Source organism: Melospiza georgiana, chromosome 2 (genome assembly GCF_028018845.1).
Source record: "Melospiza georgiana isolate bMelGeo1 chromosome 2, bMelGeo1.pri, whole genome shotgun sequence".
In the NCBI taxonomy this organism is placed as follows: Eukaryota; Metazoa; Chordata; class Aves; order Passeriformes; family Passerellidae; genus Melospiza; species Melospiza georgiana.
In genome coordinates, this window is record NC_080431.1 from 111,338,088 (window position 1) to 111,363,977 (window position 25,890).

Sequence of the window (25,890 nt, forward strand, 5' to 3'; positions counted from 1 at the left end):
TTGGGGGAAAAAAGTCTTAAAACCTTTGTCATGAAATGCCACTGAATTCTAGGAGTCTAAATTCCAGTGATTTTGATCCTCATTTTATCTGTTCTATCACATTCCCAAGTGGAATTTCAAACTAAAGACATGGTATGTTTTGTACAGAATCCTCTTTTTTTACAGACTGGGCATCAGAAAGGCCAAATTTATTTCAGAAAGCACTTTCAGAGAGATATTTCTTGCCTCTTGCTCTGTCTTTTCAAGGACGAACACACTAAGATAGTACGTTCTCCACATAAAAGGTATGGATAACCTTAATAAAGGTAATGGAAAAAAACCCCAGAACTTCTGCACTAAAACTACTGTTAAGAGTCCTTCAAATCCTGTTTTCACCTTGAAGGCCACAGAAATCTTAGAAAGGAATTAAACCTATAAAATCTTCATGCTGCTTAGAAAAAGCAGTAAAACCAGCTATATAAAGATGTTATGAATCATTTAAAAGCTTTCAAAACCTGCAGAAAACAGTGCATCATTCTTCACTTTCCCATTTCTGGTAGCAAGAAAAATATATAAATGATAGGAAAGAAAATCAAAAGTGTCCTAAGTCAGGGCATGAGACACAAATCCATCTGTAACTGAGAAGCAAGCACACAGCACTGGGAGTGTGTGGAGTTCCAGCAGGGTCTGTGACACACAATTCCACACTTCTGGAGAGTGAGGTGTGTGAGCCTTGTGCAATGTTTTGTCTTTTTATGCTCAACTCACAAGGAAAGTGTTGAAGGAGGACAAGCTTTGCAGCAAGATTAGCACAGTCCCCTGTTTTATATTGATACTTCAAATCTAATCATGATTAGATTTTATAATATATAACTGGCTTTTCAAAATTGACATTTAATATTTTTTAGTAACTAAAACTCAAGATATGTCAAAAAGATTGAGTAAAAATCTCCTGCTTTTAATTATATACTCTTCTACTTTTAGTATCTCAAGTCACCCACATAAAACACTTCATCAAGTTACATCTTCAAAATGTGTTCTTGTAACAAAGTTAATTTTGTTTAAGTTTGGTGAGATTAAAATGTTTAGTCTATAGTAGATTTTATGACAGCACAGGCTGTGCAAAGGAGTGCAGTCTAGCACAGCAATTGCTCTTCATCAATGCTGGTATCTTTAGGCCAGACAGCAAAAAATGGAATCCCTTTTTCCCTCTCCTAAAGCAGCAAAACAAAACCTGTTTTTCATCCCAACTAACAGGAAAATTTGGTTTCTTTTTACTATACAACAAAGGGGTTATTTTCTAAGAACTGGCAAACATAAGCAAATATGTGAAAGACTCAATTCACTACACAGAGATCACGATGTTCACTGAAAACTTACTTTTGCTATGAAGTACAATGGTACAAATTCAAGGCCAAGATAACTCATAGAAATGTATTTATATAATTGAGAACAAATCATAGATCTTTTATTTTATTCATACATTAACTGCCCATTATGCAAACTACATCACAAATGAAAAAGCCTTTAAAAATTCTGTGTAAGTAGAAATCAGATTATAATACATATACATATTGCTGAAACAGAATTAAAAATTCATTTCAGTTATTAGGACTTCCCTTTGCAAGTAGAATCATTAGGTTTCTTTCTATAAATATTAAAAAAACTCTTTATGATTAATTTTTCATTTTTCAAACTCCATAATAGAAAAGTCTCTCTTTTGCAAGATTACATTCTTTACAAAGTAATTACAATACTTAAAAAAATAAATCCTTAAACTATTACTGGACTTATCATTGCTTTTTAGATAATTTATGAATACTTTATAGCTACTTATCTATTGAGATATTTTCCTGAAGCTGCATTTAACTTCACACACCAGAGAACATGGGAAGGGCAGGAAGGAAGCAGCCTAGAGAGAGTTCTTTCACAAACACTCCTGTTTGTTAATATCATTATAAAAATCATTTTTCCTGTCCTGATGTACACTAATTATGCATGTTGGTTGGAAAGGAGGAACCATCAACAAAGTCAGTGTTTTAGAATCAAAATACTTCAAAAGCTTTAAAAAGACAGGTGAGACAAAGGAGCTTTTTGTTGTGTGTTCACATGGAACACCTCCAAAGGATGACAGGAAAAGGATGCTGGTCAGGCTGCCACCACAAGTTAGCTCTTCAAATAAAAATAACAGTCTTGGAAACTTTTATTCAGATGGCATCTTAAAATACTTTCAATTTTTTTATTTCCACTAGAATTAATAAACAAATAAAAGCTGTTGGTCATAAGGAATCTGTGAGATTATAAAATCTCTGCTACCAAGATTTATTTCCATTTATGAAATAGTTTTGATATGAACAGTTTGGTAGCTCTGAGCTCAACTGGGGATCCAACATGGCTGAATGGTTTCCTGCCTTGGCCCTAAATATCTGGTATAGGACAAGAAATAAAAGGGGGAAAAGCCACCTCATCAAACATTACAAATAAAACAGTATTTTACATAAAATTCATGGATCAAAAATAAACTGACGCACAGCTGTCAGGTGACAATCTGACAGTAGAAAAAAAAGTATTGTTATTTTCAAAAAACACTTTCAAAGCAGTTACTTCATCTCTATCTTTACTAAGTATTCCAAGGCAATAGTATATCTTAGAAAGAATAAAATCTATTTCTCTAATTACTATTCTAATAGAGCATGTATTCTCAAGGTTGAATAAAAATTTTGCTAATTTAGAAATCATATATTTTGTTTAGCACAAAGAATATGTGACATCTCTCTAAAATTACAGTGTTTCCTTTCACAGTACAACTTCTCAGGGAATTGCACGTAAATCAATAAGCTAATTTATTACTTAGAATTACATTAAAACATCTGTAAAAGATAATAATACTCTTGTATTTATCATATAATACCATGCAGATTGTTCAAGTATCTTGAAGCATTTGTGAACAGGTTGACCTTAAATTTTCTTTATTTGTACCTCTAATACACAAATTCAGCAGGGATACAAGGAGACAAAACGCAATGTACATTAGAAAAAATCAGTTTGATTCAAATTTAAACCTAACTGCAAAGCCAAGGGTTTATATCCTGCAATTGAATCCAATAGACACTCCCAGCCTTCCCACAAATTTAAATGAGCTTTTCCTTAAAATATACTGAAATCTGTCATTCCCCCTGTTTTATATCACAGAAAAGCAGCTTCCACAATGAATAATGGAACTGCTGTTCAAAGCCATCATTCAAAGCACTGCAATAAAATTAAATCTTTCCTTTGTTTATGGTCAGAGATGATGTAGCAACAATACCCTGTAATTCCACAGCTGCAGATTTTCCATAGAATTCACTTCTTACACGACAAATCTGTTCTTTCATTAGAAAAAGGGAAAAAAAGTCATTTAACAGGACGAAAACCCCACCAAAACACCTGTCACCTCCCTACAACAAGCTTAAGCAATAAGCTCTGACAGGTGTGACTTGTTCTATTTATCTCAATCAAAGGCACTCCAAGGCTTCATTATTACCCAGCTGTGTATTTTGTCCTTTTTCCAAGATGCTGGAATTGGTTATTTTCCAGCAGGTCTTAAAAAAATGTAAAAAAACCCTCATTTTGAATCACTACACTCCTGCCCTTTGGTTTGCATGCTGTCCCCAGCAGACCCTGCAGGACCTCTGTGAGCAGGGGACAAACACAGACAGACAGATAGACATAGATGATATAGATACACGTATAGATTATAAAGATATAGATGATGTCAATACTGCTTTCATTGACAGCTCTGACTTCCACAGCCACCAAACACTAAGGTTAAACTCTCTGCAGTGAAGTGCAGAGCCCTGTCACCTCTAACTCCTTCAAAAACCCTGGAATAACAGCAAGGCACAGCCACACTGTGTCTGAGCAACATCCCAGCCTTATCTATAATGCATGGACTCCATTTTCTCACTTGGAACACTGAAGGAATTGCCTCAACATTTTTTAAGTTTTATTTTTTGAGTATGCCAAGACACTTCATCTGTAAGAGCATCTTTTGATGTCCCATGTGTTAATATAGATTATATTTTAGTGAGAGCTGTAGCAGCTCTTCAGAGTTCATATATATGTACTACATTTCTTGATCTGAAGGGTTTTTTTTGGCAGAATTCAAGACTGCATTCAAGATTAAATTACTTGCAACCTTATATTAATAATTCAGGTAGCTTTAATAAAATTTTTAAGTACATTAAAACAATTTCAAGGGGGTTTTTTATGTTTTTAGCAGTGCTCCTGAATTATTTCAACTTTTCCTTAGCCCTATTATCCACTTTGTTAAAGAAAACATCAGTATAGTGGGGGTTTGTTGGCTTGCAGGGTAGTGTTGTCAGTAATGACTACAACAGCAGGAAGTTCTAGTAAAACCAGAAGGCAGACAGAAAAGAATGTGACCTGATGGGACACAGAAGGTTTGCAGCAGCTGGGAGGTAAGCTGGGGAAGAGCAGTTATCAAGAAAACTGAGATGAGATCAGAAACAGCTGTTGCAGTGCACAGAGGCAGAAATAGCACTTGCTACTGTGAAACTTGAATAGGGGAAGCTCAACACACTGAGATGAGAGATTTGGGGTTTTATTCAAAACTGGAAAATCGGGAAAGAAATGGGGATAAAATAGAAACTAATGTTTTAAGAAACAGTAACCACTGAGAGTTTCTGATCACAGTAAGAGATGCTGGTACCTCAAGCACTTTTTGAGCAGAACTATGTCTTTAATTAGTATTGTGCATTGCAGGAGTTAAATGAAAGGAAAGCTACAGCATCCTGGGGGCTACATATACTTCCAGATGCTGCCTCTAGTCATGTGCCACCCTGGGTAACTCCACTTACATCAGTCAGTGCTCAGGGTCAGCTGTGATGGTGCTGCAGAAGCTCAGAGGTGCTCACCAAGGGCAAAGGGAGACACAAGGACTCTGAGCACACCAGGAGAAGGGAAACTGAAGTAAAAACACGTAATTAAAGCAACACTTATTAGTTGGCTATGAGGGGCCCCAAGAAAATTTCCTTTTTGTAGTTTTTATTTCCTTATTTCTGAAGGAAGTTATTTCTATTTGCCAAAAAATTATTCTTAAGACTTGAAAAACACTTTGACCCAGAGTTTGAAAAATGAAAAATAAAATCTGTAATCAATAGGTGCAATAATCTACAGCCTTTTTTTGTTTGCTCTGTTTTTAGGGGTTGTTTGTTTGGTTGGGTTTTTTTTTTTTTGGCAAAAACAGTCACAAAACTGATCCCATCAAACATAAAAATTGTTTTTCCAAATTTATACGACAATTAAAGCAGACTTCCAACTGGCATAACCTTATCTTCACTTGAGCCAATGTAAACCAGGACAAATGACAGCTGGACATGGCTATCAATAATGAACAGCAATCCTGACCACCATGTTCAGGAACAAGCTAAATTAAACATAGAGAACAATTTACTATTTCAGCGTTCTTCAGAAATATTACTTCACAGCAGTGTCAGTAGCAACACTTCTACTTTTATTCTATCCTGCAACTTGACAAGGAAAGCAAATAGAACTCAAATGTCACAATGGGAAACAGAGTTACTCTCTTTTCCATTGATTTCTTTTGGACTCTCTTTCCAAGTGGAATTGTCCCACTTCTTTCTTTAAACATGGCATCCCACACGGGAAAAGTGTGCAGCTGAAGTGTTGTCAGTCCTGATTAGAATAACTATTTTACTTGCTTTATTAATAAAAATATTCCTATTGGGATGGTAAGTCTCTGCTCTTAATTCTTGTTCAGCTTGTGGCCTGCAATGTTATACACACAGATTATTCCAAGAGCATTATCTACTTCTGTATTCCCATTACTTGCCCTTCTTACTCAAAGGAAAATGCCAGCATTTTCCTTTGCTGAGTTTCTCCAGTTTGATTATAGGTCACTCATGATATTCTGTAGGTACCATTTTGCAAACAATTACATACTTTCCTGACACTTAAAAACATATGACAAGTATTTATTATCCCTTAATTCAAGGCCTGCCATACTACAGAAAGAATTTTTTTATAAATCTATTGACTCATATTCTGTCAGGAAAAATTATTTCAGGGTAATGTATGGGCCATAAACTCAATCCAATAGCTTCCATGTGCATACAGAAGAAAATCACAACATTATCAGACACAGCCTGTAATATACAAGTATTATTTGAATGATGCTTTGAACAAAGGAATTCCATTTTATACTGCAGGAGTATAAAATGGAAAGCAGGAGTGGGAGGTGGGTGGGTGGTGGAAAAAGAATACTCCTGACCCTTTCAAGATGCATAATATCTGTTATTCATTTTTAAGGTAAAAGTGCAAATAATGCAATGGATTTATATGCTGTAGAAGTGATCCCTAATTGCTTGTTCTGAAGCTGGTTTATGATATCATACATAAAGTTTTTGCAGTTCATTGTTCTCCAAATATGTGGAAACCCCAAACCTCCAATTTCCAAAGCATTTTTCCATGGGGTTGGATTTAAAATTCACTTGAGTACTCTCTATTGACAGTTACTGCCAATAAAATGCTAATTTTCGGATGTAAAAGTAACTTAGTCTCATATCTTCAATTTTTTACACTCAAATAGCTCAACCAGAAAGCAACTTTTCCAATCTTTATGAGACATAAAACTTATGTACATTTGCAGTTTCTTGGGTCATCTGGGAATACAGGCAAGAACAGCTGCTAAAGAAGTTGGCTGCTGGTTTGTTGAATGATTTCATCAATGTGTGGTATGACATTTCAGTGTTAGTTTACACCATTTTTAATCCATTGAGGAAGTGTGTTTTCTTTGTGTATGCAAACACTTAAAGTTATAAAAAGGTTATTTAAGAACTTGTTTTCTTAAGAACTGCATTACTAATTATAAAACTATTGCACAGACTAAAATGTTCATCTAAAATCTCTATTCTCCCACCACAGAAATTTCACAGAGCATGATTTTAATTAACTGAATCCCCACTGTTCCATAAACCTACCCTTTTGGGTGTGAAGGTCAGGAAGCATTGCAAAGATGACTCTTCCTTTAGGTAAACTGTATAGAGATAAGGCTTTGAACGAGAACGGTCAATTGCTGCCAAACAAAATTCACAATCAAATTACAGATGTTACTGCATGAAATAGCAACTTTATAATAGCTGCAGGATTTCAAAGTGATTCCCAGTATCAAGTATCTATATATTTGCATGGTAAGCATTTCTCACAAAGTTACAATGGAATATAGTATCTCTCATAAGAATTCTGAAGGCAATTCTGGGCAGTATTAATCACCAGCAATTTTCATGGAAGTTGCTCATTTGGGAAAACACAATATTTCAGACAAAAAAACCAACAACATTGTCCTTTACCTTTGAATACAAGTGTTAAGCTTAAATACTTAATTACATAATAAACTAATACCACAGGGATAAAAATATTTGGCTGAAATGGGTTTGGTGGTTTTTTTTTCTAATTACTTTTAGGCATAATCTACATTTCCAATAAGGCTTGCTTCTTTTTTCAGACTTCCATGTTCAATTTTAAGGTACTGGCAGAAGCACAGGTTTCCAGCAAATGTAATATTCCTCCAAGATCAGTATCCACCACGGAACACCAGGAGTGTTCATCCAGTATTCACCATCTGAGTACTGAATCTGACTGGATGTCACAGGAGTGGTTTCAAACACAAACTCTGATCATGTGCAATGGGTCTGATCCCATGCTGGCTGCCTGTCTGCTGTAAAGAGCCTTACAGCTCTTTTGGAACTTAAGATGACTGACCAGGAGCCCTCACCTTCTCTTCCCTTTTAAGTGCACCACATAGTAAGAAAACCCCTCTAATTTTGGAAGATCTTTTTTTGCATCATCCATACATGCATCATTCAACATAAAGACACAACTAAATTTTATAATATTGTCTTGAAAAAGAATGAGTCTTAACTTCCTGAGTTTGCAGCTTTGCTTGTAAGGCCCCTTGTCTCTGTAAAATTCTCTTGCGGAAACATCCAAGGAGATGCCATGACTGAAGTAGGAAAGCCATGAGCAACAATGTGCAGGATAAGAATCTGCATTTGTTCTATCAAGCAAAAAAGAATTCATTTCTACTCCTGCCCCAATAACTTCCTGAGCTGAGCATTCATACAGAACAGAGGCCCTGACACTAACCTGCAGACACCCTGTCCCTTTGGGAAAAACAAAAAACCCTTACACTGGTAATGAGATGATCAAAGGGTAAATATTGTCCAAAAAGCAGGTATGATTCCATGAATAGGAAATTAATACAATTGTTTGGCTTTGTTTGTTTGGGTTTCTTAGTACTTCATTTTAACTAGTAAGAGGGTATTATTTTTTTTATTATACCTTACCAATCCTGGGGAGGAAAAATTGCAGAAAAAAAAGATCTACAGGCAACCTGACATTCTGCAAATATTTCTTTTTTGTCAAATGTCATCTTATAGGCAAACCAAAATGTCTCCTCTTAATTTATATTAAGCAACTCTTCTAAAATAATTGCTTAAGGTTTTCTTATATCAGAAAAATTGGAACTCTTCTAAAATAATTGCTTAAGGTTTTCTTATATCAGAAAATTTGGCTACCAGAAATGGTCTGACAGATTTTCTCTCAGCATTATTCATTCCTATATGTAATGAAAATTCTGCTATAGCAAAAGCAAATACCTGAATTGTCTTCAGCATACAATTTAAAATCCTTATGGTCAATAAAATCAAACTGCACTCTAGTACAAGATTGTCCTTTGTTCTGCAGCAAAAATGGAATTGATTTTGTAGAGCCAACATAAACACCTTGATATTCAAATATTCCCTGTAAGTTTAAAGAAGAAAAATGGGTCAAACCACTGTGAAGTCAAGTTTTTAACTGAATAGAATGTAAAAAAATATAATTGTGCAAGATTCACAATGTATAACACAATAACAGTGTTGGTTAATCAATAGTCTCACATAACTCTTATCTTTAAAATCTTTCCAGGACACAAACTACAAGAGTTTAGAACTTAATATCAAGTCCAGTTACACTATCAGAAAAGTTTTAATCATTCAATAAACCGATCAGTGACTTACTTTTCCCTTTATTGCATTTTTTGCTATAACCACCTTAAGAAATACTCTCCCATTTAACATACTTATTCCAGATTGCCAAATTCAAAAACCAAAGCTGTCAGCTATCATTTAGTGTAATTTTTATATGTAAATTTGGGTTTTAATATCTAAGTTCATCTCTTTCATCATTTTCTTGGGATGTTAGTTTAGGAAGAAATGAAAAATATGAAGTAGAGAGGAGCCATTTTGACATCTAGAGAAAGCAAAATACTTAACCAGTCTTACCAATTGCTACAATTTCTTCACACTTACCACATCAATACCTATTTCAGTGATCTCTGAAAATCCACTGATCCTAAGTGTGAGTTCTGCTGCATTCCTCACTGCTACCTAAGTGAAGGAATAACACGGACTGTGGAAAAGTCATCTTAACATAAAAACCTCACCAAACCTCTCATAATCACATGAAAAAAAAGTTTAACAAAAAAAAAACAACCCAACCCTACCCCACAGATCAGAGTGGAGAGAGTCACTATAAATTGCACTGAAAACAACTCTGCCCTTATAATATAATGCATTTTTACTGCAGAAATATTAAGAGATGATAGAGTAAATGCCTTCATTTTCTAGAACATAAATATATATATATATATATATACATACACATTCCAGTGACATGTGGCTTCAAATCATGCCTTTGTGGCATACCACATCTGGGAAAGATATAGCTAGATAGATACAATTGTTAATTAAAAATCCAGAACAAAAAAAAAAAAAAAAAAAAAAAAAAAAAAAAAAAAAGAAAATAAGGAAAATAAAAAACACAACCCAAAGTTTTAAGAAAGACCAGTGACCAGTCTTCCCCAATTCTGCAGACAAAAATAATATCACAGGAGGTTGTGTTACTAGAATGAGTATTTTTTTCAACAGGAAAGATCTGTCTTCAGCAGCTGTGAGGATTGGAATGTGCATCACAACACACACTGCTTCACAGAGGTGCTGGAACAAGACACACACTATTGTTCTGGAGAATATTAAATATGTTGTAAAAATGAAAAACAATAAATGAATACTAGATTTAACAAGCAGCCCCAGAAGATGGTGAATCCAGGATCAGTCAGAAATGGTATCAAAATTCAGGCCCTTGATAGCATCTTTCTTTCCCAATTTCACTTATCCAGGGAAGCAGGCATGCAGAAAACAAAATATATTACAAGTTTCTTGCACACCTACTATCAAAGTAAAGCTACTAATAGAGCCATCTCCGAGAAAACCACAAAAAGAAGTCAAGAAATTAAAAACGTTTGAGTATTCCAATCTTGCCTCTCTATAGATTACAGAAACTGCAGGTATGTCTGCATTATCTCATAAAGAACAATCACCCATTACTTCAAACAGCTTGACAGTGGCATAATATGAATCAGCTCAAACTGAGAGGATGCTTTGATAGTTCTGAGCAGGATTGAGAAAAAAAAAGAAAACCAAGAAACCAAAAACAGAATTTGTTACAGCAGAAATGATCTGCTGCAAGAAAACCTTATTCTTAAAAAGCATTAGGACACTGGAAATAAAATCCAAAAGATCCATGAACATACATACATAAACACACAGGATAACACTCAAAAGCAAAAGCTCTTCCCATTTTGAAATACCTCCACTTTTTTATCAAAACTCATGTGTGCCTTTGGAGTGAAAGAGATTTTTAAATCAACAAAGCCTCCCACAGGAATCACTCCTTCAGAGGGTGTGATTTTCATTCCAGGCAGTGGGTTGGAGTCAAGAACCTTCACAAACACAAACAAGAAACATACACAAAAAGGTGTTTGCATTTATTTGGTTTGGTTGTTGTTGTTTTATTTATACCAATGTATCTATCATAAAGCTTTTATATTCTTACAAGGAGAACCTTCATAGCATATAATGCTAACTTGGACATAGAAGTTTGGGAGAAAATGGAAGTAAAGCAAAATAAAGTAACAGATTTCTTAACATAAATGTCAGTTTCTACTATGAAATAATTCTTTCCACCAATTGGAATCTTGGAGTTCTGAGTTTTGGGTTGTATTCACTAAGTTATCAAAATTAAGATTTGCTACCTAGCAAGTCTTCCAAATATTCTACAAAACTTTTTTTTCGGCGGCAAATAAATTCACCACTTCTTTTTTGACATTCACAGGACACAGAACCCCAATTCTGTATAACTCAGTGATAATATTAGAAGAAAATACTCAGTTTACCCACAGTTAGAAAAGACAAAAAGGAATTTATTCTCTTCTAATGCACTCCTAACAGATAGCTTTTTAAATTATAGCTACACAGGTGATAGTGACCAAGATCAACCAGCTATGTCTTGGCTTAAGAGTAATTCTGGAAGCTAAAAAGGCTGGGTATGTTTGTTTGTGTTACAGGCTATGCTGATTTTATTCTTTCAGACCCAGCCTCCAACACTATGGTACTACTTGTTATTTAATGCTCAGCTGATAAAAGAGAAATCTGGTACAAATCAAAATACATTAAACATGTTTCTCAGTACTGTAATAATGCAGTAACAAAACTCTGAGGATTTTAATGAAAATTATTTTCCTTCACTAAACACAGCAATTATTCTGTGACCAGCAAAACTAAATGAAGTTAGGTTTCCTACTAATTGGTGTATTATGCCTATACCCACTCTGGCAACCATCTAATCCCTTCTTCAATTCTTTGCAGAGCCCCTCTTGCCCCTGGATGTTGGTTTAGCAAAGCCACTCCATGTGCTGTGACTGCTCTGGGTCCCTGCATGCCCTGACTGGGCAGCAAGGGTGGGATGAACAGCCAGTTTGCTCTGTCTCTCAATGCAGAAAAACATCCAATAAATGCTTTTCCATAGGGTACCCCAGTATGGGGCTCTACCCTCAGCCCTGGCTCTCAGGAAACTGCCACAATCATTTAGGCCATCACCACTTTGCTTGTCTTTTGTCCCATCTACCCATCAGTGCAAATTTGACAGAGGGACAGAATTCCTGTTTACATCAATCTTGTTTCTCCAGAAAATGTCACAAAAACCTTAATAGGTTCATATTTAATAACTGAAAACACAAAAACCATAACATGATCTGGTAAAATTAACTCCCTTCTGCCCCTCAACCCAAGGAATTAAATGTGCTAGAAATCATTTTTTCTTACCTGGAAGTATGCATGGTGGTGTCCTGTGTTTAGAATAGTGGCTGTCTTACAAGTAGTGAAACCAATTGGACTGTGAGCCAAGGAGACACTTTGAGCCACAAACTGAACTCTAGTAGTACCAAACTATTAAAAAAAAAAAAAAAAGGAGACAGATAAAACAAGAAACCATATAAAACATATTCCTAAGTACAAATAAATAATTCAGCCTAATTTTTTTATCACATAATGAGCTAATATAGTTGTGCAAATACATAAATTGGAAGTATTCAAATAGGAAAACACAGCTTAAGTGTGAGAGAAGATTTACTTAATGTATTAAACTTACATTCAAATTGAACAGACTCAACCCTACAGATATTTCTGGTTCAATTTGAATACCAATGAAAATATTTTAATTTAACAGTACAAACTTCATTAACTCCAAATGTGTGATCAGGACCAGATATTTCAGAGATATTAATAGCAGTAGAATTTTAAATATTCTAATTTATACACATCCTGGTTTACACATGGCAAACTTCCAAGACTTCAAAAGAAGAGGAAGAAAAGAAAAATAGCTACTGAGGAAAAACAACCAAAAACGAAACTGGGCTCATCAAAAGAAAGGGAAAAGTTTTCTTGGCTCCCAGTAAAAGTTCTAGAACATGTAGCTAGTAGTAGAGTGTGGAAAAAAAAAAAAGAAAAACTCTTTCTTCTTCATACTCCCTGGTATGCAATGTAAGACAACAAATAACTAACCAAAGCTGAATGTCACTGTTTAGAAGACTACCCAGAACATTGCTTCTCAAATACCATCTTCAAATAACAACACAAAATTAAATTAGGAGTCTGTTGTTACCTTGAAACTCTGAAATATACCTTCCCACGCACACCTAGATTTTTATTCCTTTAATAAATAATATATATATTAAAAAACTGCTGTATCGCCTCTCTTTGTTTAGTCATACTAGGCAAGCAAAATAACTAGACCATAATCTATAAGGACCACTAAGCTGTGATGCCAAAGGTAGAATATCATCAAAAGCAAAGAAAAGGTAAATTGTGTTGGCCTTGCCTTTTCCATCCTGTCTTTGGAGAATACTCTTTAGTTAAACATGTTAAGTAAAAGCTATATGAAATTTAAATCATCTAATTAAAAAATAGATTATAACAGAAATATTTAAAGGTATTACTTGTTTAAAGAAATCCACACATTTTTCTTCTCCAAAGCTGTCCCAGGAATTGTTACCTTTGCAGAACATTTCAAGTTAACTGAATTTCCTTTGCGCACACTCAAGGTGAATTGTCCTGTTTCTGGAGTGCTGAACCCTGGATGCCAAACAACTTCACACTCCACTTCACTATAGGGCTCCACAAACCCTAAAAATATGTACACAATTTAGATGCTATAGCACACACATGGACAAGTGTCAAATTACATTGCAGAATTAGAAATAACATAGGCACATAAAAGTGAAATGACCTTCCATTACTGAATGTAAGCATACATTTCTTAGGTGTTGAACAGTCTGATGAATTAAGTAAAATTAGGTCTTGGATTCTCATGAGCATTACATAATCTATTTATTAGTAATCTGCAGTAAAACACTCACAGTTTACTGGTATTTTTAGCCATGAATTACTCTAATAGCCAACACTGAAAAGAAAAATAAAAGAACAGACTATCTTTCTTGCAGAATAACAACTTGGGGAAAGACCGTATGCACTTTTTTGCTTGCAACTGAGTCTGAATTAGTATGAGCAGAAATATCTTTTCTCAAGAATCAGAGCACACTAATTCCAATACAGTTAGCAGTTTGTTCTTTAATAATGGAGCTCCAACATATCCCTGCAGAATATTATTTTTCAAAGAGAAGAAGGTTAAAGCTATACACACATCTAACAAATACAGATGCATGATGCAAATACAGACTAATTCCAGACTGAATGCCATTTATGTTATTACTCAAACTTCATCAACTTTTTAGCAGCTTCATTCAGTGCTTTTGGAAAATTTCCTATCCTGATGAGGTGTATGATGCTGCTGCCCCACTCTTGAAATGTCAGCAATCTGTGCTGAGAAAAATGTTTACCCAAGCACTGCTGGCTGGGCATGGAGGCAGGGAGCTGGACTGGGCCTGCATTCAGGGCAGGGCTTACACAGAGAATGCTGCTGTGATGCTGAGCTGTGACCTGATACTGCTTTTGGGACACACTGCTATTGACAGAAATCTAAAAATATCGTTTGTAGCATCAGCTAAATGTTAGTCTTATTTAATACTGTTGACACATAAGATACATACACACACTGTATTTGCATAGCATACCTCTGGCTGGCTGTATAGTAAATGCAGATTTTGTATCTTCATCTACAGGTTTCCAAATAAAGCCAGCAGGTTGGTTTCTGGGATTGCATACCCTCACAGTTCTTCTAAACTCTGTCCCTGCTAGGCAGCCAGAAACAGGACTCAAAATCACTTCCCTTCTAGACAGCTGAAGTTCAATAGGCTTTGCATGTGCAATTACCAGCACATGGCCAATGTGTTTGTTGTTTATTTTGTAACTGAAAGAGCTGTAACACAAAAATATTTATCTCTCAATATTTTTATGCATTTTCTCTGTTACATTCAGAGTAAAATTTACCTGAAATATAACCTCTAGCAAGAAAATACTTAGTAATTGAGTGTGGACACAAGACTGACAAGAGAAAAGTTTGCAGTTGTTTTGCATACTACTTAAATCATGTCAGAAGTGAAGATCATCCTAAAGGATGATCAGTCTCACACAGTCATTTTAAACTTAGAAAACATAGAGCTCATACCAGCAGACTAGAGAATAGGTTTTTTTATACATTTTCCCATGATCTGCATTAAAAGACATGAGCATGGATGCAAGTGAATGAATTCTAGGCTGGAAATAGAACAGTATTTTCCATAAAAATTTCTCTTAGCAAATACACTATAATAACCAACTTTTTTCCCCTGATGCACCTCTACCTATATAAGGCTTTTCACAGGACAGATTTTTGTTTGTTCTGTAAAATCAAAAACAATAAACAGTATTGTACTAGGAAAATTCTGCAACATAAAACTGAATTGATTATTACAATGTCACCATAGATGAGTGTACACAATTAACAATTATCATGACTACACTTTAAAATCAGCCAGGTGATTTTTTAAAAAAAATTTACTATTGCCAAGAAAATGTGTAAATCAAGACAAATATAAAAAGCCTTACTTTTTAAACATTCCAGCATTGATTGTCTCAAACACAACTGGAATATGGGTTTTTGTAAGAGGAGGCACCACCTGAGACAATGGAGATGTCTCCTGCAATTCTGCAACTTCAATCTCAACTTGTATCCAAATATGAACTGACAAATTATTGATGATGTGCAGCTCTTTGGTTGTTGTAGAATACACACAAACATCACCAAAATCTATAGTAGAAGGACCTGAATTATATAAGAAATAAGATCTTCAACATTAAAAGGTAAAAGCTAATGTAAGGAAACACAACTACTAAAATACTATGACCAAACTTTATAGTTCTTCAAATTACAAACTTAGCTACAAAAACCAGTGGTGGAACAAATTATCACTAAAGTGTGGAAGTAAATATCATCTGTGTTCTGTGAGTGTTTTCAGTAGTACAAGCCAAAAGCCAGTGACATTTATTTTTTAATTGTGCTTGTTTTAGTCAACTGGTAAAACAGGAAATCAATGTGCTCACTACTAGCAGGACTATTAATAACGATCGATACTTCTTTTTGTTAAGCAGATATTTAAAATGACAAATTGTCACAAATTCACTGAAATTTTATGTATGCAACCTGTTGGTTTGCTCCCTGATGTGCAACCATTTGGTTTGATAATTCATGTCATGTGATGGTCACAGAATTACTTCAGTACCTAGTTTGCTGCTATCACCAGTTCTTAGGCTGTCTATTAACTTGAGTGCTCATGGCACTCATAAAATCCCTGACAAAACTCTCAGTACTTTTTGTATTATGATGTTTATCTTGTTCCTCCTTTCCCCAAGTACATCAGTTTACACAGCTACACTATTCAAGTCCTGGTTTGACTGAAACTTTTAAAAAGCCCAGGAAGTACTGAAAATTCTTTTTGCTGCAAAAAAATTTTACTGAAGAAAAGCTGACTTAAAAATAGACCTGTAGCAGTATAGCAGTAACAGATGTTGTTAGTAAGTCACTATGAAATTTTAGAAGGTGTTACTCCCCATCACAGAATATTGTCCTGAAATTATTTTGATGGAGAATCCTGAAGTTTTAGTTTTTGGGTGCATCAATCTTCACTGTTAATTCCCAGAAATATTCAGAGCACTTCCATGAATCTTGCTGATATTAATGCAGGTCCAGGTACTACCCACTAACAAGGCCTAAGGGGATGAGCAGCTCTCACACTATGCTGTGGTGATTTCTCTGTAAGAGGTTCTGATATGAGCAGGCTTCAAAGGAAACTCTTCTTTTCCATGTTGATACCTAACCATATCTCAGTATTTGCTGAGAATTACAAAGTTTTAGTGAAATACTACTGTAGGTCTCAAGCTGCCAACCAAATTAAACTGTTTTCTGTTTAGGGTGAACAACTATAATCATAAAATGTGTTTACTATACATAAGTGCTTTTATAACAACTATATGCATTTAGAAACCAAATTAAAATGCTTACCAATGAATATTTGATGAAGCTGTTTGTGTGTCAAAGTTAGACTACAATCTTCCTTCTCCTGGGGAGAAGTTGGCATAGGACTAAGCCAGCTCCAAACCTGTGATAGGCACAAGACACTTCCTCAGAGCAGGATCAAAATTCTTATGATTTCTTATATGGAAAGCACCTTATGCTCACATACTACTCAAACATTTAACTTACTCCTTTGTTTGTAGACTTAGAAACAATTTCTGCCAGTTTTCGACTAGTTAACATGCAATTGTCATCTGAAGGAAGTGTTTCAGGCTGTGGCTTCTCCATGGGAAAATCTGTGACTGAGATGTCTGGTGACTTAAGACCTTCAGCTGGTTTAATGCCTAAGCTCACAGGATTGTTATAAAAATAAAAATGCCTACAGGGAAGGAAAAAAAAGAATCTAGAAGTTTGAGCATTCCATCATCTACACATTAAATTATTTAATATTTTTAAACAAAAAAATTAATATTTTAAGTAGGAATATTTCATTATTTAAAAACCCTCAAGCACAGAAAATACCTTGAAAATGCTTCTCTTATTTTGGTTTTTACTGTAAGATAAGTCTAGAGGACCAGTCAGATTAAAGGATTCCATCTGCTTCAGTGCACACAATATATAATAATTCACATATTAAATCTGTCACTTGGGGTGAGCTAGAAATCCTAGTTGGAAATACATATTTATTATATAAAGAGAATCCAAAACAGTCAATGATATGTTTTTTCCTATTAACCATAACCAAACATTCTCAAAACTTGACACCTTAATTTACGTTCACTTTAAGCTTAATTTCAAGTGCCTTGCCTCTAGCCCTACACTTTACCCAGGAAGTGATCTCGATGTGTCTGAATACTTGAAAAAAACAGGTTTTGAATACATTATAAATGAAAGTCCCAAGATCATAAGCATATTGGCATAGGACAAATTTAGGCATATGATCAGTGCCATCAAGTAAATTCTGCACATATATTCACATACTTTGTGTATGAATGAGCCTAAAGTATTTATTTACCCTTTAACCCAAGTCTTACCTGGCAGCCTCTCTCTCTAAACGACGCTGTCTCAAATGGGAAATGAACTGCACATAGTGTTTGTTATTTTCTTCTTTTAACAGTCGTTCAGAGTCAGTAAGAGCAAATTCTGGGTCTACATAATTATATCTCTCAGTCTTTGTGAAAATAGTCCTAAATATTTCAAGAGAATTGTAGTTTCATTACATATGTATAACGATACTGGGTCTTGCTAGAATGAAAACATAATTGATTTTTATATATATATATTTCATTTCAAACATTCTTTTTATCCCAGCTGATTATTAATATTTGACTTTGTAAAGGCAACCATAAAAATGAAATATTGCAAGTGTAATAGCTACATTTTTAGCTTCACATAAGAAAACTCAATAAATTTATGAGCAAGAGACTCAATAATGCAATGAATTTTAAAGTACTTTCAGCCTGAAAAAAACCCAGTGAACTGTCATATGAGTAACCAGTCTTGATCTGCTATATGATATATATAAATGTGTGAGTTTAAATATTAGATTCACATAATTTTTACCTGTACTTTTTATTCCAATCACTAGGCCTGAGGCTGGCTGCACGGTCATTGGGAAAGGCTATAAGCGCGCCATCCTCACGATTCCTGTTTTTGCGGTGAGTATGGATTTGTGTTCGGATTGATTTAAGGATTGCCACAGGTGCTGTATCTCTGAGCTGTCCTCTGCCACGAGCTACAAACTGTCCAGTTTCATTGGAAATCAGGGGTGTTAGACCTTCAAATTCAAATAAAACAAACTTGAGATATTATTTTCTAAACAAAATTCAAAGTCTTGGAAAACACATCTAATTTACAATGGTCTACCCAGCAGCACAGCAGTCAGCGACCCATCCCATAGTATTTTTCTCTTTACATTATGCCAAGAGCCAACCGCTTCCCTTGACCTGGATCACAGAAACAAAACTCAGAGCTCAAACCAGCTGTGTCCAGCTGTGATGCTATGTTTTGCACAGACACATCATCAGACACCCAGAGCTGCCTGTCACAACACCAATCACAGTGTCCCAAAGCTTGTCTTAAGGGCTGCAAACAGAGGCATGAATTTTGACAAAATCTCCCAAGCTAGAACTACTAAAAAGACAGCTCAGATCTCTTTCACTCTAGTTTTTAAAAAGCACAAATACATGAACATTAAAGAGAAAACTATGGCAGAAATCAGGTCAAACTTCAACTGCCCTTTCTTCCCTCAGCTGCAAAAAAAAAAAAAAATATCATGAAACATATTTTTTTACCCACTTTAGCATTACTTTCATCCATCAACAAAAAATAAAAAACTACTTTCCATCTTCTAATTCATAGGAGTTATTAAAACTTTCACTGGCTAGAAAGGCACAGTTTGCAAGAAGCCTCATTCCTGTCTCTCCCCTGCCTTCACCTGAATACAGAGACAGAACTACACAAAGTCATTCACAGATACTGGGAGAAGGTAACAGAAAGATATAGAAGCATCTAGAAAAGGATTTAAAAACAAAATCATTTTTTCTCCACACTTCAATGAAGCCGAAAAGCAAAACGTAGATACCTTTAGTAAGTTTTTATAAACCTGCAAATGGGACCAGAACAAAACATTAATAGAGCAAATGGTAGACAAGAGCATGTAGAAAGCCTGAAAAACTTGAATACTACATTAAATCTTTGATCCAAAAAACCACTTCTTCTAATTGGGTTTCTGAAGCAGGAAAACTAAAGGAGCTCTGGATTTCAAAAATAACACAAATTGCCAAACTTCAGTTTCTCATGAAACCATGGTTGACAGCCATGGATTGGAAACACCTTCCTGAAAGTAGCAGGAATGCCCACTGGTTTATTCCAGCACTTGTAGGCAGAACAACATCTTACCATGATTTCCAGTAACTTTCACTTTTTACTCCCCCACAATGGAAAAAAATGTTTCTCCTTAGGGAGTACATCTCAAGCTGGCAGCAGCTAAAGAGAATTCAAGTTCTGCTCCTGATCCACCCACAGCCACCACATGCACCAGTGCACAAGTTGGGAGATTGCACTGGTGCTGCAGAGGCTGCAGCACATTTGATGTTAGAAAAAAATAATGTTTGCCAGGACAGGTTTATAATCCAGTGACAGCTTAGTCCAATCTACTGCAAAGTGGCTGTTTGTGGAAAACATTTGGGACACAAAGAACAAATCAAGGACTAATTATTGGATATCCCGAAAGACTCTTCATGCTGGCACAGGCTTCACTGGATGGGAAGAGTCAGTGGACACAGGAGCTGTAGCAGGTTGTATGAACTGGCAAGGTCATCTGGCAGCAGTAACTTTGAATCAATGAAGAATATTCTGTTATCTTTCCTAGTTCTTCCTGTGCTTTACATACCTCTCCATTCACTCCTGAAACATCTTAACACTGTGGCATGGCATTGCTTGCAAAAACTGAACCTTATAAATGTCAGATAATCATGTGATGAAAATTTATGCTTTAATAATTCAATTTTTGATAGAATTATGGAAGGGTGTACCATCATTTTAGCTTTTGTTTTGCAGTCTTATTGGACCTATGTCATAAAACTGAGCATTCCCTCCAGTCCCAATGAGATATTACTTTTCACAAGCAAACCAAAAATAATTTAAAAATCACTTTTAAAAGGCTAAAAATGTGCTTTTCAAACATTTTATCACTTGTCACTTACATTTTTAGCATCTTACCAGGATTGATTGTGAATACAATGCTTGCTTGTTTCGATTTGCACACAGCATGTAAGGTCAAATAAATTTGATGAAAAGGTTTTGTCTTCAAAACATCTACATTTTTTTTATCTACTCCTGTACCAATGATATCAATAATTTGCTTCATCTCAAATTTTCCTATTTGATGTGGAGAAAATGAAATCATCACTTCCTGGAAAAGAAAACTCATTATGAGACATATGAGACAATAAAGAGTGAAGTTTTGTGTAATTCTCTATATGATTGAGTCTCTGAGTCACTTCTCTCCAACTTACCTCTAAGACAGGTATTCAAAACAGGGCTTGCAGAATATGCCAAGAGGCACATCAAAATTAGCAATATAAGGAAACATAAAAATGTGACACATAAAACACAACAAAGTCTCATTTTTTCAGTTCTGAGAGAAATCTTGTGCTCTGACTTACTGGTTGGGGAAATTGTAAATGTTTACATATTTGACTTACTGTTTGCCAAGTTTCTTCCATTAAAAAAAAATCTTTCTTGAGTATTTGTGATTTACTGAAACAAATTAAAAGTATTCTTCAAAACTATTTGCATATAAATCAATCTTCTCAAATCAGTAAAATAAAAAATTACAGATAGAAAAAATTCTGTAATGTTGCCTTAGTACTCCAATCTTTTTTCCTAATTTAAAACAATATTTGTTGCTTCCTGGAGTAGGGAAAGAAAATTAGGGGACTGTAAAAACAATGTATTTATGGCTGATATTAAAAGCTATTGCTACTGAAATGAAATTCCTCTCATTTACTTGCAAGAAATTCCACTGCTAACCACTGTAAAATAATCTGCACAGTTACACAGCCAAAGAGAAAAAGGGAGTTACCTTTTCAGATTTTGTTTCAATATTTCCTCTTGCAGGAGAAACACTGAAGTGAGCAGTCTTGCGGAATCTGAACGCTACTGGAAGGAACTCGGATTCATTTTTCATTGTGCATGCAACTTGTGTTTTTTCACCCAAATAACAGTCCTCAAAATTAATTTCTGTTCCTGGCTTAAAAGTTAATATCACAGGAAAGCCAGAACCCATCAAAGCTAAGTCCACATAGCGAGAATCACTGCCTGCATTAGACAAAGACAAAAACAAGCAAACAAACAAAATCTCTCTCACATCCATATCTCACTAACAGGAAAGTCATCCTGTAGTTGGACAGTCACAAAAACAAAATAATGCTACAAACCAGTATGTTTTATAATGCAGTTTTTAGAAACCTAAAACAGAGATTTTTACTTCTAATAGCTGTTAGAAAATGCATTCCCTCAGAAAGAAAGTTGAGGATGAACAAACATGGACTTGAAAATGCACAAAACTGGTATTACAAAAGTGTTAGTGACTTGCAAATGACTGGGGGTGTTTTATTTCCTTCAAATATTTGCATTTATAATTATTATAATTTATAATAAAATGATAGGTGTTCATTAATGACACACATAAATCCTTCCTCTCTACTCACTGTTCAAAGAGGTTTTAGCACTGAAGCATTCAAGATGCAAGTTTATTTATTTGGGTTGATATAAACAAACATACAAAAAACAGGTTTACCATAAAACTATTAAGACAACCAAGATTCTTTTTTTAAGTTTAAAAAGTCAAAATACACAGTTTTATCATCCTCATGTACATTTATGATGGTGACTATCCATTTCTAACATACTTGTGGTTGCCGTGGCACCACCACTGAGGTTCTGCAGAGAGTCACCTCTCTTCCCAGCAGTTTCAAATCTCAGAAACACGACATAATCTTGAACTGGTGATGCATCATTAACTTCAAAGTCTCTTTCAAATTTCCTGGAAGAGCCACAATCTCAAATTAAAAGATGGTAAAAAAATAAACCTCCAAACCCAACCCAAAAAAAAATCAAGACATATTTTTCAACTTCCAGTCTGTCTTCTTTGTTGTGAGTAACAGCTTGAACAATGCTTCCTTTCAGAAAATGCAAATAACATTTAAGCTCATCAGTATTTGTGTGATTATTATATTGGTAATTTGATAGCTTTTCCAGTCTTCAACAGTTTTGTAGACTAATATCACATGCATAATAATTACCTGTATTGAATTTAAGCAGGGGAAAATGGCAAGAGAGCATTTGCTTTTTCTTTTCCTCATCTAAAAACAAATGTTTCTTTATGTTTAGTTTTGACTTTAGCTTTGGGTTTGATTTTTTTATGAGATGACAGCTCTCTGAAATGTTTCACTCTCTTGATCCTTAATATGCAGCAAAATCAAATAAAATTCCTATTCTCATAAAACCGTCTTAACCAATTCTTGGTCCAAATATACCCTTAGGGTATTACAAAACATAAAATCATAGAAAAGCTTCTGGCTTTGCTTTCTTATTTGCAGAATCACAACAAGAAACTTCTTTTAACACACATAAATACATAAGAAGCCACTCAGAAATAATCTTTAGACATATTAATTCAAAATTTTCTCTAACACAGCTCTTGCAGAACAGTGTAGACCAACCAGCTTGTGTATGTGTGTGCATTTAATTGGTATCACTCACTCACTTTGGACTAAAGCAGACTGTAATCAAAGATTTTTCATAAGGCTCCAAAGTTCCTTGATTGGGAGCACACAAGATCAAGGTGGAAACATCTACATCTTTAGTTTTCAGGCTTAAGTCATATAAAACAGCATCTGTACTCCCCTGAAGATCTGTCCCCTAAAAAAATCAAAATATTGAATAGTTCAGCTTGTTCTGCTTTCCTTTTTGCGTTTGTTTTTATTCCTACACGTACATTTTCACATATAAAAAATAGAAAGACATAATACAGAAAATGGCAATCACTTAGTTACACAGCACATGGCTGTAACTAAATGTAACTAAATTAACCAATTTTTAAATCAATTTCATGTCAATGTCTTGAATCCTCTTTTTTAAACATGATTCTCAGATTATTTCACTATCTGAGAAAAACAAGTGAAATCAGATTATTAATATCTTAGAACTCAAATTTTATTTTGATAACTCCTAGTAAATAATAACTGAAAAACTCAATTCTAGGGTTAAATTGAAATAAAAAAAAACGTGTTGGCTGGACAGACGTTTCAGAAAGCCTATTGACCAGGAAATAGTATGACACAGTAAACAATACTAGAAGACAAATGTTGAGAAATAAAAAATGCAAAAGCAGAAATGAAAACAAGTTTTCAGCTAAAAGAAGAACCAGAGCAGTTTCTTACCATCTCTCCTCCAATGGCATTGTCTTCCAGTACTGCTACCCAATCCATACACTCTGGGCTTTCATTGTATAAATATATTTGTTCTGTCTTTGAAGTCCCAAAGTAAAGAGGTCCAAAGTTAATGCACTTCAGTACTTTTCCACAATTCACTCCAAGAACTTTAAGAACTTGTTCAACCACAACACCTCTGACCCATACTTCAGTGCAGCCACGACTTTCCAACTCCACTCTGCCAGTAAGAGCAGCAGGCAGCAAGAGGTAATGTAGACAAGAGTTAGAAATAATCAGTTTGGTTAGTTTGTTTTGTATTAGAATCTATGCCAAAATAGCAAAAAATACACAATCCAAGCATTCAAATCGCTGGCTTTCCTAGATAAACTAAGTGGGAGAGCAGGACAAATGAGCATGTCTGTGACAATGCCCTAACAGGAATATCACCAATCAGGAAAAATCACACATTACATGATGGACTTTTGGGTTTGATTTAATTTTCAGACTTTTTTAAATGTTCGAAATGACAGAAGTACAAGGAATCAGGAGGTGTGCACAGACAACATACACTGCTCTTATCCCTCAGAGTCTTTGTATCTAAATACCAATCTCAGCATATAATACCTAATTTTCTTGTAGGGAACAGGAGCTAGAAGTTCATCTGAATAAGCAGGAAATAACTGCAGCTATTCCTGCCTGGAAGCTTGATCTTGATGATTCCAAAAATCACCAACACAAAACGCAACAAATGAACCACTCCCTATTCCCATACTGCCCGGAGAGGTTGTGGACTCCCCACCCCTGGAAGTGTTCAGGGACAGACTGGATGAGCAACCTGGTCTGGAGGAAAGTCCCTGCCCATGGCAGAGGGGTTGGAAATACAGGATTTTAAAGTCCCTTCCAAGCCAAACCATGCTGGGATTCTATAAGATATGCATTTAAAAACAATCTACTCCAGTGGTGCAAATACATTCCCTCCAGTGAAAATAAGATACTCCAATTAACACCAAAATGTGTCTGGGATTCCTAAAACACATAGAGTTAAAAGAAAACATGCAGTTAAAGAAGGTAAGAAAATTAAGGATCACAGGATGTGCAGAAAGGTAACAGGTACAAAAGCTCCTAGTTATTTTTATTCTGAGAAATGTGCAAACATCCCAGATCATTACAAATTATGAAAAATTTTTATTAACACAGCCAGGTATACAATTTATGCAAAACTTTTCTGTGGAGATACTGTAACAATCAAATTAATTTAATAAAACTAAATATTAAAGACAGCAACTGACACTTAGGAACTTAATTTTTTAGATAAACATTCACAGTAAAGATTAGAATTAATAACAGACAAAACCAGAATTTACAGAGCTGTATTTCTTCAGTCACACACTCACTTCATCATTTCTTTGATGACTCCAGGTACATCTGTGCAGACATCCACTCGAATTTTCCTTGTAGATTTTGGCTTTACGACTCCTCTGAGAGGTTTTATGTTAAGCAGGACCACCCCATCATATGATATTTTAAATACACCTAAAAAAACCCAGAGCAATCAACAGAATGCTATACTATATAAAGCTGTAGATTTATGCTTCTATTACACACTTGAAATTACACAACACATAATGCAAATGTTCACAAGCAGTATTTCTTCCTATGAAAACAGGAAACATAGACTTAACCTTTTTACAAGGTGTTTCTAAGCAAGAGTAGATCAAAATTTTCAGGATTTCTTTAATTATTACACCCACATGTCCAATTCCATTTTTTAAGCTGTGATTGTAACAGGAAAGGTACTAACACTCCATGGAAAAGTGACTATATCATGAAGTAGCTGTAAATAACATCTGCAAGTTACACAAAGCTCTAAGAAGCTACAGGTGCCAAAAAGTTAAGTGCATACTGCAGGGTAACAACAGTTCCTGTTATTTGGTCCACACCCAAGACAAATTACTCCAGAAGAGAACAGTAAATATTTCTAGGTTATATATTATCTGACATTATAAAATATAAAAATAAATATAAAAATAAATTGTTTCAAATGTATGAAAAGTTCACTCTT

At 34.9% G+C, this 25,890-nt stretch overlaps 1 protein-coding gene across 1 annotated transcript in view; it reads right to left on the minus strand.

The window, feature by feature from the left end:
- The window catches only part of CFAP47 (cilia and flagella associated protein 47), a 259,943-nt gene that overhangs the window by 227,530 nt on the left and 6,523 nt on the right, over positions 1 to 25,890 (minus strand). The window contains exons 4-21 of the mRNA XM_058045574.1: positions 25,223 to 25,361; positions 23,838 to 24,066; positions 23,162 to 23,316; positions 22,305 to 22,438; positions 21,476 to 21,711; positions 20,611 to 20,803; positions 18,451 to 18,664; positions 17,922 to 18,074; positions 17,077 to 17,266; positions 16,876 to 16,972; positions 15,423 to 15,639; positions 14,510 to 14,754; positions 13,432 to 13,562; positions 12,204 to 12,326; positions 10,691 to 10,822; positions 9,351 to 9,428; positions 8,658 to 8,802; positions 6,981 to 7,075 (exon numbers count right to left, since the gene is read on the minus strand). Of these exons, the coding sequence (XP_057901557.1) occupies positions 6,981 to 7,075; positions 8,658 to 8,802; positions 9,351 to 9,428; positions 10,691 to 10,822; positions 12,204 to 12,326; positions 13,432 to 13,562; positions 14,510 to 14,754; positions 15,423 to 15,639; positions 16,876 to 16,972; positions 17,077 to 17,266; positions 17,922 to 18,074; positions 18,451 to 18,664; positions 20,611 to 20,803; positions 21,476 to 21,711; positions 22,305 to 22,438; positions 23,162 to 23,316; positions 23,838 to 24,066; positions 25,223 to 25,361 (2,906 nt within the window). The remainder of the gene's footprint in view (positions 1 to 6,980; positions 7,076 to 8,657; positions 8,803 to 9,350; positions 9,429 to 10,690; positions 10,823 to 12,203; positions 12,327 to 13,431; positions 13,563 to 14,509; positions 14,755 to 15,422; positions 15,640 to 16,875; positions 16,973 to 17,076; positions 17,267 to 17,921; positions 18,075 to 18,450; positions 18,665 to 20,610; positions 20,804 to 21,475; positions 21,712 to 22,304; positions 22,439 to 23,161; positions 23,317 to 23,837; positions 24,067 to 25,222; positions 25,362 to 25,890) is intronic.